Source organism: Colobus angolensis, unplaced genomic scaffold (genome assembly GCF_000951035.1).
Source record: "Colobus angolensis palliatus isolate OR3802 unplaced genomic scaffold, Cang.pa_1.0 Scaffold208, whole genome shotgun sequence".
NCBI lineage: Eukaryota > Metazoa > Chordata > Mammalia > Primates > Cercopithecidae > Colobus > Colobus angolensis.
Genome location: NW_012115244.1, coordinates 950,059 through 962,183, shown reverse-complemented (window position 1 = coordinate 962,183; position 12,125 = coordinate 950,059). Strand labels below are relative to the sequence as shown.

Sequence of the window (12,125 nt, the reverse complement as noted above, 5' to 3'; positions counted from 1 at the left end):
ATGCGCCTGCCGCGCCGGGCCGCGCTGGGGCTCTTGCCGCTTCTACTGCTGCTGCCGCCCGCGCCGGAGGCCGCCAAGAAGCCGACGCCCTGCCAGCGGTGCCGGGGGCTGGTGGACAAGTTTAACCAGGTGGGCAGGGGCCGGGCGGGGTCGTCCACCGTGGGCCCGGGGTCCACCTCACCCTGGATCCGGGGTTGCCCCACCTTGGGCCCGGGGTCCCCCTCACCCTGGATCCGAAGTCCCCCTCGCCCTAGACCTGGGGCCCCCCTCACCCTGTATCCGGGGTCGCCCCCACCGTGGGCCCGGGGTCCCCCTCACCGTCGATCCAGAGTCGCCCCACCGTGGTCCTGGAGTCCCCCTCACCCTCGACCCGGGATCCACCCCCCACCGTGGACCCAGGGTTGACCCCACCGTGGGCCTGGGGTCGCCCTCACCTGGGCGGAAGCCCTATGGGCACTGTCTCCTCGCAGGGGTTGGTGGACACCGCAAAGAAGAACTTTGGCGGCGGGAACACGGCTTGGGAGGAAAAGACGCTGTCCAAGTATGAGTCCAGGTGGGTGCTCTGGAGCAGCCCTGTCGGTCTTGGCCGTGTCCTGCCTTTGGTGCCTATGTTAATAACAGGGAGACAGAACAGCCCCCGAGGCACCAGTCACCTGTCTGAGTTGCCTCGGCTTCTGCCTGAGGACTAATGGCTGGATCCCCTCTGGCCTTCCAGCTTCTGCTCTGGTCCCTACCCCCTCAACAGACAGTGGCTTTTCAAAATGTAAACTGGAACACCAGCCCCATTTGTGTGAACCTCTCCTGGCCCCCTGACAGTGGGGTCCCCTTACTCTCTCTGCCTGGAATCCCAGCCCCCGCGCCTGCACCCGGGTTGGTGTATTGGTTCGGATTTTTCTTCACTGGCTTGTGGCACTGACCGTGAGCCCGCGTGGGCCTGTGTTTCAGTGAGATTCGCCTGCTGGAGATTCTGGAGGGGCTGTGCGAGAGCAGCGACTTCGAATGCAACCAGATGCTGGAGGCGCAGGAGGAACACCTGGAGGCCTGGTGGCTGCAGCTGTGAGTGCTTTAAAACCTCTTAGAAGATACTTTTTATTTTCCAACGTAGAATTTGAAATAACCTCGGACTTAGAAAGGCACGGGAACAGTATGGAGCTCCCACCTGCCTTGCACCCACCTTATCCCTGCATTAGTGTTTTTTATCACCAGAGTCGGTGATCAAAACCAGGAACTTAACGAGAAGATTCTGTCCACACCTAGACTCTTGTTTCCTGGATCTTGCAATACCCTAGGGCCTATGTTATGTTCAGCTGCATATTTGTATTAAAGAGCCGTGTCTGGTGGGATTCGGTGAATGTTTTCCTCCATCCTCAGAAAGAACGAGTATCCTGACTTATTCGAGTGGTTTTGTGTGAAGACGCTGAAAGTGTGCTGCTCTCCAGGAACCTACGGTCCCGACTGTCTCGGTGCGTTTCTGCTTAGGGAAATCCCATCTCCTAGTCACTTCCCCTCTTCCTCTCACAATTCTTGGGGGATGAAAGCACAGAGGGGACCTGGGGGACATCAGCTTTCTGTAGGGTCTGGACCCTGCCGGACGGCTGCCTCCCCCATCCCCAACACAACTTGGAGCACTTTGCACCCTCCCGCTGCAGCCTCACCGCTCCCCTCACGCTTTAGTGTATAACTCTGAGTATGTCATCCCAGCTGTGCTGTTAACTCGGGTTCACTGACTCAGGTTGTTCACAGCTGAGTCCACTCACCTGAGAGTCTGTCCTGACTGACCTGTCCAGGTGCTTCTCCCTGTGTGCACAGAGGTGACCACACCACGGCTTCTGTGGCTGCCCTTGCAGAGAGCCCAGGGCAGTAGGTGTCTATCAGGCTGGGTGCACGGCCTTGAGCCTTAATGGGTGGGTGCTGCAGGACAGGGCTCTTCTGCGAAGAAGTGTGCAGAAACTGAAGCCACGGTTTAACGTTTATGAAAGGCAATCATGTGGTCAAGCAGGATCAGGTAGCAGAAGTTTCAGGTTTAGACCCCCTACCTGCCCCCCGTCAGCCTCCTGCCAGCCTCTGCGTCTATCCCTGACGAGCACTGGAGGCTGCAGCTGATGTTCCCACTCTCCCTGCAGTCTCCGCCCCTGATGCATCGGTGTCCCCATCACCATGTTTCAGCTGAGGCTGCCCAAAGCCACACAAAGTGCAGTCACGCGTAACGACCCGGCGTGTTCTGAGAAATGCATCGTTAGGCGACTTTGTCATGGTGCAAACATGGCAGAGTGCACTCCACACGCCTAGGTGGTGCAGCCGCTCCGCACCTAGGCTGCCTGGCAGGGCCTGCTGCTCCCAGGCCGTACACCCACGTGGCACGTGAGGGTCCTGAGTACTGTGGGCCATTGTGACATGTGATAAGAATGTGTCACCTGAATACATCTAAACATAGAACAGGTAATAAGGCGTATCGTGATGTCACTAGGCAATAGGAGCTGCCCAGCTTTATTATCATCTTAGGGGACAGCTGTGCCATGCAGGGTCCCTTGTTGACCTAAACGTCATCATGCAGCACGTGGCCGTAGTGAAGTCCAGGAGCCTGTGGCTTGCTCCACTCAGGCCATCCACCGCCAGCCCTGCAGACCCCAGGAAATCAGTTTCCCCCAGCACCCACTCCAAGCCTGCAGGCTCATGTACGTCCTCAGAATCATACAGGTTTGGGTGCAGTGCGTTCTCTCTGTGTGAGAACACCCCACCAGTCACCACCAGGTGTGCTCTGAGCATGGTTTTGTATCCCCCAAAGCGTGCCAGGGTGGGTCCCAGAGGCCCTGCAGCGGGAATGGCCACTGCAGCGGAGACGGCAGCAGACAGGGTGACGGGTCCTGCCGGTGCCACGTGGGGTACCAGGGTCCACTGTGCACCGACTGCATGGACGGCTACTTCAGCTCGCTGCGGAACGAGACCCACAGCGTCTGCACAGGTACGGGCTACGCCTGGGCTGGCCCCGGGGTGAGGCAGGATGACAACAGCCCCTTGCTGGAGATGCCTAGATGGGAACAGGGGCCTGTTGATATCTTAACCCTGGATATCCAGGGAAGCTTCGGGGGCCCAGAAGGATGAATGGAAACGTCAGAGGATAGAGGCAGAGGTTGTTAGGGGCGCTTCCTGTCCCGTAATAGCCCCCAGAAGGGAGAAGCTACTCCCCTTTCTCTCTAGTTCGAGGTCTGCCCCCACCTTGAGTGGTGATGGGCCACGCAGTGCACAGGTCCTGGAGGTGCCGTGTGGGCCCCGCACCGGCCCGGAGAGCAGCACCTGTCAAATCCCTGCGGGCCATTAGGAGTGGCATCTTTCCAAAGGACGTTTTCTCCCTGGTTGTCACTGATATGTAGGAAAACTCTGGGTGTGTTGACGTCTTGGACATGAGTGCATGGTTGGCCGGTAGCCCCCTAGGCTATTCTGGGCAGATGGACCTGTGGGTCGCCAGTCAGGACCGGCCTCTCTGGTTCTTACATCCCTTGCCGTCTGTCTCTTGGACGTTGGCGTGGCATGGGGCACGCGTGGATCTGGAACACGCACACCCAGCCAGGCTACAGCTCCAGAGTATGGATAGCTGCCTTCTCCAGGTTATTAAAAATTCCTTGGAGTCCTGGTTTGCTGAGAATTTTAAATTCATGGGCACTGAAAACCCCGTGTTGCTTTTTCCCCTTAAATTCCTCACTTTTAAACGAGCCGTGTCCCCAAGCTGGTACCTGAGAGTGGGGTTCATACCCAGGCCCGCCTTTGCCTTCCAGCCTGTGACGAGGCCTGCAAGACGTGCTCGGGCCCAACCAACAGAGACTGCGGCGAGTGCCAAGTGGGCTGGGTGCTGGATGAGGGCGCCTGCGTGGGTGAGGAGCGGCCCGGGGGTGAAGGAGGGTGCCTGCGTGGGTGAGCAGGGGTCCGGGGGTGGAGGAGGGCACCTGTGTGGGTGAGGAAGGGTCGGGGGTTGGGGGCTCCCCAAGGTCCGCTTCTGCCCAGCCTCTGCGTCCCCGTCCTGCCAGCTGCTCCTGGTTCACGGCCCTCCCCATCTCTGCTCATTCTGAGTCATGGGAAGGGGATTGTTGAGTGGACCCCTAGGCTCGCACACCTGTGATCCCACCATGCATGGGTCAGGAAGGATCATGGGACTTTCCTCGTACCTTCTGGACTGGGCAGGCATTGGGGCCACAGTGTCCTTGCTGTCAGGTGGCCCTGGGGCTGTGGACCTGTGGTGCCAGCTGCCCCCAGTCGGCCGACAGCGCCTGGGAACTCACCCGAGTGTGTTCCTGGGAGGGAGGCCGCCGGCAGGGGGCCAGCTGTATCCCTCTGTGCAGGTTTCAGAAGACACACGGATAGGGCATATCAGGGTGGTCCTGGCTGTACCCATGGTGGCGGAGGCTGGTGGGTCCCGGGGGATGTGGGAAGGGGCAGGGCACAGTGGCACAGCCAGGTCTGGGAGCAGGCAGAAGGGCAGGGCCATGCTGCTGGCATGTGCAATGGAAACTGCCTTTTCCCCGCAGACGGCAAGCTCAGGGTGGCAGGGGGCTGCCCACGAGCTCCTGCTGTCCGAGGGGTACGGCCCCCCACTCACACCAGTGTGACAAGCCAGCTCTGTGCCTGGCAGTGCTCAGCCAGGAAGGGGGACGTCACGTCCTAACAGAGGCCTCCAGGTTCTAAGTGGTGCCAGGTCTGGACATCTCCAGCATTGTGCTATGCCCACCCCACCCTGTCCCCCACATGATGGGCATCACCTGCTTCTGCTGTGTCTCTTCCCGCCAGCCTGGCTATGGGCACAGCACTTACAAAGCCAGCCCTGCAGCACCTCTGAGCTCTGGAGAAGCCAAAGGCTCTGGCTTCACGGGGACGATCTGGGACTAGCTGTGGCTTTCCCGCAGTCCAGGTGCCGAGTGGGCAGGCGGAGGCTGGGCTGCCCCCTTCCTCTGCAGGCCTGGCTTTTGGTTTCACCTCTTAGCGGCTTCTTGGCCTCAGGCAAATTCAGGGCTCAGGCCGGGCGTGGTGGCTCACGCTTGTAATCCCAGCACTTTGGGAGGCTGAGGCAGGTGGATCACGAGGTCAGGAGATCGAGACCCTCCTGGCTAAAACGGTGAAACCCCATCTCTACTAAAAATACAAAAAGTTAGCCGGGCATGGTGGCGGGCACCTGTAGGTAGTCCCAGCTACTCAGGAGGCTGAGGCGGGAGAATGGCGTGAACCTGGGAGGTGGAGCTTGCAGTGAGCCAAGGTCGCGCCACTGAACTCCAGCCTGGTCAAAAGAGCAAGACTCTGTCTCAAAAAAAAAAAAGAACAAAAAAAAAAATTGGAGCTCAGCCCCTGGCAGGTTCCACAGCTCTAGGGAGAAGGGAGAGGGATGTGGGGGCGTGAGGTGTGGAGGCTCTCACTGTCTCTCCCTCACGCGATACGTCACCATCCTCATGGGGCCCCTGCCGCAGTTGGCACTGACTCTCTAAGGACAGGGCCTGGCCATTGCCTTATCCCCTCCCCTGCCACATGGGACCTCCGAGGAGGGCATTTGAGATGATCCCCCCCAGGGGCTGCCCTCCTCCCTGCCGTTCCCCAGCCGGTCCTGGCCATGGGCTCTATCAGGCCATGATCGTTCCTCTCCTGCTCCCTGGCCAGGCCTTCCTGGGCCGCTCACAGCTGTGCCATTCTGTTCCAGATGTGGATGAGTGTGCGGCCGAGACACCTCCCTGCAGCGCCGCACAGTTCTGTAAGAATGCCAACGGCTCCTACACGTGCGAAGGTGGGTCGAGCGGGCGGGCCTGCACTCGGGGCCTCCTGGGTTTCATTGCTGCCTTTGTAAACATTCGCTTATGACTTCTTAGCGTCACTTATATACATCCTGCCTGCTCTGAGAACACTTAGTGTGGCAGAATAAGTCATAGGTATTTGCTGCAGGAAAATCAGAAAATTCAAGTAAGTTAAAGGAAATTAAAAACCCACGAATTCCCCGGAGAGCGCACCCGGCTCGTGCCCCCAGCGCGCCCGCAACGTGCCCTGTGGGATTTTCCGCCGCGCCTGTCAGGTGTTTTCCATGCAGCAGCTTGTCCTGCGTCCTGTGGTTTCTCCATCATGTTCATGATTTTGGAGCATGCCGTTGTTTCATACATTTAAAACAACGTCTATTGCTGGACATTTACGTCATAATAATTTTTCAACTGTTATCAACTGTGACTACTCTTGAAGGTAAAACTTTTCACATTCCTTATGATTTTCTTTGGATTAATTTCCAAATCGCTCAGTCAAGGGAATGTGTCTTTTAGGGCCATAGTGCCTCAGAAGAGTTGAGTTGTGCCGACCCCCAGTCCCAGCAGCACGGAGGAGCCTTTGTGACAGCCCTGGGCAGTTTTCACTGTTGGGAGTGCAGACAGCAGGACCCTCAGTGAGCCACTACACTGGAAGCCATGCTGGAGGCTCCCTGGCGTGTGGGGGTCCGACACTGGCTCCCTGGCGTGTGGGGGTCTGACGCTGGCTCCCTGGCGTGTGGGGGTCTGACGCTGGCTCCCTGGCGTGTGGGGCTCTGACGCTGGCTCCCTGGCGTGTGGGGCTCTGACGCTGGCTCCCTGGCGTGTGGGGCTCTGACGCTGGCTCCCTGGCGTGTGGAGCTCTGACGCTGGCTCCCTGTTGCAGAGTGTGACTCCAGCTGTGTGGGCTGCACAGGGGAAGGCCCAGGAAACTGTAAAGAGTGTATCCCCGGCTACGCGAGGGAGCATGGACAGTGTGCAGGTCAGTGACGTGCAGGTCAGTGACAGGGTCTGTGCTGGACGCAGGTGGACCCTTCCCAAGGGACCATGATGTGAATGGCCCCAGGAGGTGCTGCCAGGGATGGGAACCATCCTGCAGACGCAGCTCCCCAGGGTCACTGCACACTCACCCTGAAGTCCACATGAGATGCAGAAGCAGTAGGGGTGGGGGACGGACTCTGCATGGCCGACCCCGGTGTGGATGGCCCTGCTGCACCAGCCTCTCCCCAGTGGCCTCGTTCCCCAGGTCCAGAGCCTCTGCTTTCTCTCCAGCTCCTGGGTGGTGCTTGCCTCGAGGCTGAAGGCCAGGCCTGCCATGGTTGTGGGCTGCCTGGATGAGCCTGGGTGTGGCTGGAATCCAGGTGGAGAAGGTGGGCTTCCTGACCAGGCGCGGTGGCTCCTGCCTGTAATCCCAGCACTCTGGGAGGCCGAGGGGGGGTGGATCACGAGGTCAGGAGATCGAGACCATCCTGGCTAACACGGGGAAACCCCGTCTCTACTAAAAATACAAAAACTTAGCCGGGCGAGGTGGCGGGCACCTGTAGTCCCAGCTACTCGGGAGGCTGAGGCAGGAGAATGGCGTAAACCCGGGAGGCGGAGCTTGCAGTGAGCTGAGATCCGGCCACTGCACTCCAGCCTGGGCGACAGAGTGAGACTCCGCCTCAAAAAAAAAGAAAGTGGGCTTCCTGGGGGCATGCCAGCCTTCCGGCCTCACCTGGAGGTCTCTTCTCTGCATTTTCTACCAGTTGAGGGCCCAACTTTGAGACATGAAATTCTGCCCTCTTGAAGCCTTTCCTGACCTTTGCTCCTTTCTGTAACGTGACGTTTGTCATCGTTGTGCTTTCTTTATGTGAGTGAATCTGAATGAATGAGTTTCACGGTCTGCTGCGCATCTGCTAAGTGAAGTAATTATTAAAACGGAGTCTTTTAATTTTAGATGTAGATGAGTGCTCTCTAGCAGAAAAAGCCTGTGTGAGGAAAAACGAAAACTGCTACAATACTCCAGGGAGCTACGTCTGCGTGTGTCCTGACGGCTTCGAAGAAACTGAAGATGCCTGTGTGCCGCCGGCAGAGGCTGGTGAGTGGCGCGGCTCCCTCCACACAGGCTCCCTCCACACGGGCTGCCCCCACCCAGGCTCCCTTCACACAGGCTCCCCCTACACAGGCTGCCCCCACACGGGCTCCCTCCACACAGGCTCCCCCGACATGGGCCCCCTCCACATGGGCTCTCTCCACATAGGCTCCCCCCACACAGGCTCCCCCCACACGGGCTCCCTCCACACAGGCTCCCCCGACATGGGCCCCCTCCACATGGGCTGCCCCACACACGGGCTCCCTCCACACGGGCTGCCCCCTACATGGGCTCCCTCTACACAGGCTCCCCCCACACAGGCTCCCCCGACATGGGCTCCCTCCACACAGGCTCCCTCGACACGGGCCCCCTCCACACGGGCTCCCTCCACACAGGCTGCCCCCCACACGGGTTCCCTCTACACAGGCTCTTTCCACACGGGCTCCCCCAACATGGGCCGCCCTCCCCTGGACCTCAGGGCTTGCAGGTAGACTGGCTGCTTGGTCTGAAATCCACACAGACAGTGGCCTTGGGATAGTGGGGGGGGGTTCCCGGAAGACAGGTGCATAACACCTCTGTGTGGGCACACTTGCGCAGAGAGGTACCGGCTTCCTGAGGATGAAGCCCCAGGTTCACAGCTCAAATGGAAGTTAAGGCGATGAAAGCGGAAGTCTCTGAACCTCAGACCTCAGCGGGCGAGGAGGAGCAGACACAGAAGAGGCAGCTGAGGAGCTGGAAAAGTCATCTGGGGAAGCTGCCCAGGGTGCCACAGAGAGAGGGACTGGCAGGAAGTGGTGAAGGGCAAGCAGGTCCCCCATACCTGTTTCCTGGAGCTGCCTTACCAAGAACCAGGGACTCGGGCTCCAGCAACAGAAATGTGCGTCTTGGCCGGGCGCAGTGGCTCAAGCCTGTAATCCCAGCACTTTGGGAGGCCGAGACGGGCGGATCACGAGGTCAGGAGATCGAGACCATCCTGGCTAACACAGTGAAACCCCGTCTCTACTAAAAATACAAAAAACTAGCCGGGCGAGGTGGCGGGCGCCTGTAGTCCCAGCTACTCAGGAGGCTGAGGCAGGAGAATGGCGTAAGCCCGGGAGGCGGAGCTTGCAGTGAGCTGAGATCCGGCCACTGCACTCCAGCCCGGGAGACAGAGCAAGACTCCGTCTCAAAAAAAAAAAAAAAAAAAAGAAAAAAAAAGAAATGTCGTGGCGGGCGCCTGCACTCAGGAGGCTGAGGCAGGAGAATGGCGTAAGCCCGGGAGGCGGAGCTTGCAGTGAGCTGAGATCCGGCCACTGCACTCCAGCCCGGGAGACAGAGCAAGACTCCGTCTCAAAAAAAAAAAAAAAAGAAAGAAAAAAAAAGAAATGTGCGTCTCACAGATCTGGAGTCAGAAGTCAGAGGCCCAGGTGCAAGCAGGCTGCTTCCTTGGGCCTCTGTCCTTGCCTGGGGCCTTCTGTTCTGGGCCTCTGTCCTTGCCTGGGGACGCCACCTGCCCCCCATGTCTTCACATAGTCCCTCCCATGCGGGTGTCTGTACAAACCTCCCCTCTCCGTAAGGACACCAGTCACTAATGCCCTCATGTTAACTTAGCCGTCTGTAAAGACCCTATTTCCAAACAAGGTCACAATCCCAGGTGCTGGGAGTAAAGACTTCAGCATCTTTTGGGGGACACAGCTCTGCCCATGACAGTCCTCACAGAAGTCTAGAATATAGAGTGTGGGAAAGAAGCAGCGTTCAAGGAGATGTTGGCTAAGGGTTTTTCAGAATGAATAAGGCAGGATTCAGATTCCAGAAGCTGTTTCCTGAGCAGGACAAATAAAAGCAATTCCACATCTAGAAGCATCGTAGTAAACAGCAACAGCAAGACAGGAGAACTGAGGGGTCGGCAGAGACAGACAGGCAAGAAGACAAGGCTGCCTGCCACCCCCTCGGTCCCCTCTGCCCTGGGCCGGCCCTGCCTCTTGCCCCTCCCTCCCTTCACCCTCGGTCCCCTCTTGCCCCTCCCTCCCTTCACCCTCGGTCCCCTCTTGCTCCTCCCTCCCCCCCACCCTTCATCCCCTCTTGCTCCTCCCTCCCCCCCACCCTGGGTCCCCTCTTTCTCCTCCCCCCACCACCATTGCTCAGGCTCCCATTCTGCCGGGCTGCAAGGAACCCCTTGCCGCTCCCATCTCCGCATCCTCCACACCCAGGGCAGTGTGGCGGCTTTGAAATGCCATCTGCCTCATCTCTCATCTGCTGTGGGGGGAACCGGGCGTCTCCGAGCTGCCCTTGTACCACTGTGTCCGGGGCCTTGAGCCAGGACTGGACAGGCAGTCCCTGCACCTGCTGCTGCTGTCCCAGGAAAGGCCTCGTCCCCAGGGCCCTTCGTGTTGAGCTTTGACGACCTGTGCTTGTTTTCTGTCTGACAGAAGCCACAGAAGAAGAAAGCCTGACACAGCTGCCCGCCCACGAAGACCTGTAATATGCTAGACTTGCCCTTTAAATTATTCAGAAGGACGTCCTGTGGAAAATGTGGCCCCGAGGATGTGTCCCCTGCAGCGGACAGTGGGAGGGAGAAGCTGCCTGGTCTCTAATAGTTGATTCTCATTTGGCCCTTAAACAGCTGCATTTCTTGGTTGTTCTTAAACAGACTTGTATATTTTGATACAGTTCTTTGTAATAAAATTGACCGTTGAAGGTAATCAGGAGAACGGGTATAGGTTTGTCTCATTAATCAGGACAGACCTTCACCACTGAGTTTGCACCTGTCCTGCCAGAGCTGGGAGGTGACCAGGGCTGCTGAGGTCTGCAGAGGCAGCAGGTCCAGTCCTGGGCTGGTGGCTCTGCTGTCCCTGAACAGGACTCATGTGCTGCTTGGGGGAGGAGGGGAGAAGGGGAGGAGAGGAGTAGGGGAGGGTCCTCCCCCTCCCTCGGGCGAGAACCTAAAGACGTGACCAGGCGGGTTTCAGGAGTCCAACCTATGGGCCCCTCTTCAGTGATTCAAAGGATGTACAAGCAGGGACCCTCGGGCAGAGGAAAGGCATCTTTGGCGGCTTCGCTGGAGGAAACAGCCAGTCACAAACCCCAGGGCCCACCTGTTCCTCACCTGAGAGTGAAGACACTCCAAGAAGAAAGCTGGCTGCGGGTGAGAGGTTGCAGGCTCTGGGAGCTCCATTCTGAGGGGCCACGGCTTCCTCCCTGGGCTTCCCACTTGGCCTGGTCCCCCTCACCCACTCCTCAGTCACGCCGTCCCTCCTGTCCGTGCAGATGTCCCCCAGGGGTAGGTGGCTGGCTGTCCTGCTCCTGCCCTGGCCCCCCTTCCCAGGCTGTGCACTGTCCTGGCACTACGACCCCCATGTCCACACTGTTCTGTGCCCATGAACCCCACCTCAGTGCACCTGTGCTCACTGGGCCCCAGGTGGTCATGCTCACCCGGGTATCGGAAGAGCCCTGCTGTAGGACTCTGCCCTGTGGGTCCCTGACAGGCAGAGGCGGCCACAGCCCACTTGGCAGGCTGAGTGGTGAGTGGTGCCTGGCCCTGCATCTCGCCTCTGGTTCTTCCTGAGTCAGTTGCACTCGGCAGCCTCACTGCCTCTCCCCTTCTCCCTCTAACCCTAGGCCAGGGCGCCCCAAATCCCTGGAGGGGGCACAGCTCAGCTTGGGCGAGATGGGGGCTGCTCTTGTCCACTGCAGTCCTCTCAGGCAGTCTCTGCTTCATGTGCCAATGGAACCACCTAGAGATGGGGTCCTGACGGTGCAGACCAAGGGCAGAGGCCAGAGGGGCGGGGGGCTGTGTGGGCCCTTGGGGGACTCAGAAAGTGGGGTCAGAGCATGGCGGAGAGTCCACAGGGATGGCCATGGAAAGAAGTGGGGGAACACCAGCTGAGGCCCTGGGGGGCCAAGCACCCGAGTCTCCTGTGGGAGGGTGGAGCTACCCATGGGTGGGTGGGAACTAGGCAACCCCAGCGGGAAGCCCTGAAGGCAGGCCCGGTCCCTGGGGGGTACCGGGGGGAGGAGGACGCCCCAGGGGAGAGGAGGACCCAGGCAGGGGCTGGCCCAGGGCCACCTTGTGCACCCCCACGTGCGCAGACAGGCGTCTCCCATGTCCCTCACGTCCCTGTCCGGCTCAGCCCTGAGGAGCCGCCATCGATCAGGTGGGACTGCAGCGGGGTCTGGGACCCCCGCCCTACCTTTCAGCCGATATCTCTGTCCTGTTCCTGCCCTAGTTCCCCTTCCCTGACCGTGCACCGTCCTGGTACTACTGACCCCCATGTCCAGGCTGGGGACGTCGAGGACGGGAGGTGTACAGGGCA

At 59.3% G+C, this 12,125-nt stretch overlaps 1 protein-coding gene across 4 annotated transcripts; it reads left to right on the top strand.

The window, feature by feature from the left end:
* On the top strand, positions 1-10,521 carry CRELD2 (cysteine-rich with EGF-like domains 2). 4 transcript variants are annotated; one of them, XM_011942248.1, is made up of 11 exons: positions 1-129; positions 471-553; positions 946-1,056; positions 1,372-1,463; positions 2,786-2,962; positions 3,467-3,631; positions 3,774-3,869; positions 5,678-5,761; positions 6,649-6,744; positions 7,699-7,839; positions 10,242-10,521. In XM_011942248.1, exons 1-11 carry the CDS (start codon positions 1-3, stop codon positions 10,292-10,294), a joined length of 1,227 nt encoding a protein of 408 aa, XP_011797638.1. In that variant the 3' UTR covers positions 10,295-10,521. The 4 variants fall into 4 exon arrangements, with proteins under 4 accessions (XP_011797638.1, XP_011797640.1, XP_011797641.1 ...); XM_011942250.1 differs by lacking the exon at positions 3,467-3,631; XM_011942251.1 differs by lacking the exons at positions 3,467-3,631; positions 5,678-5,761.
* Positions 10,522-12,125: the final 1,604 nt, after the last annotated feature.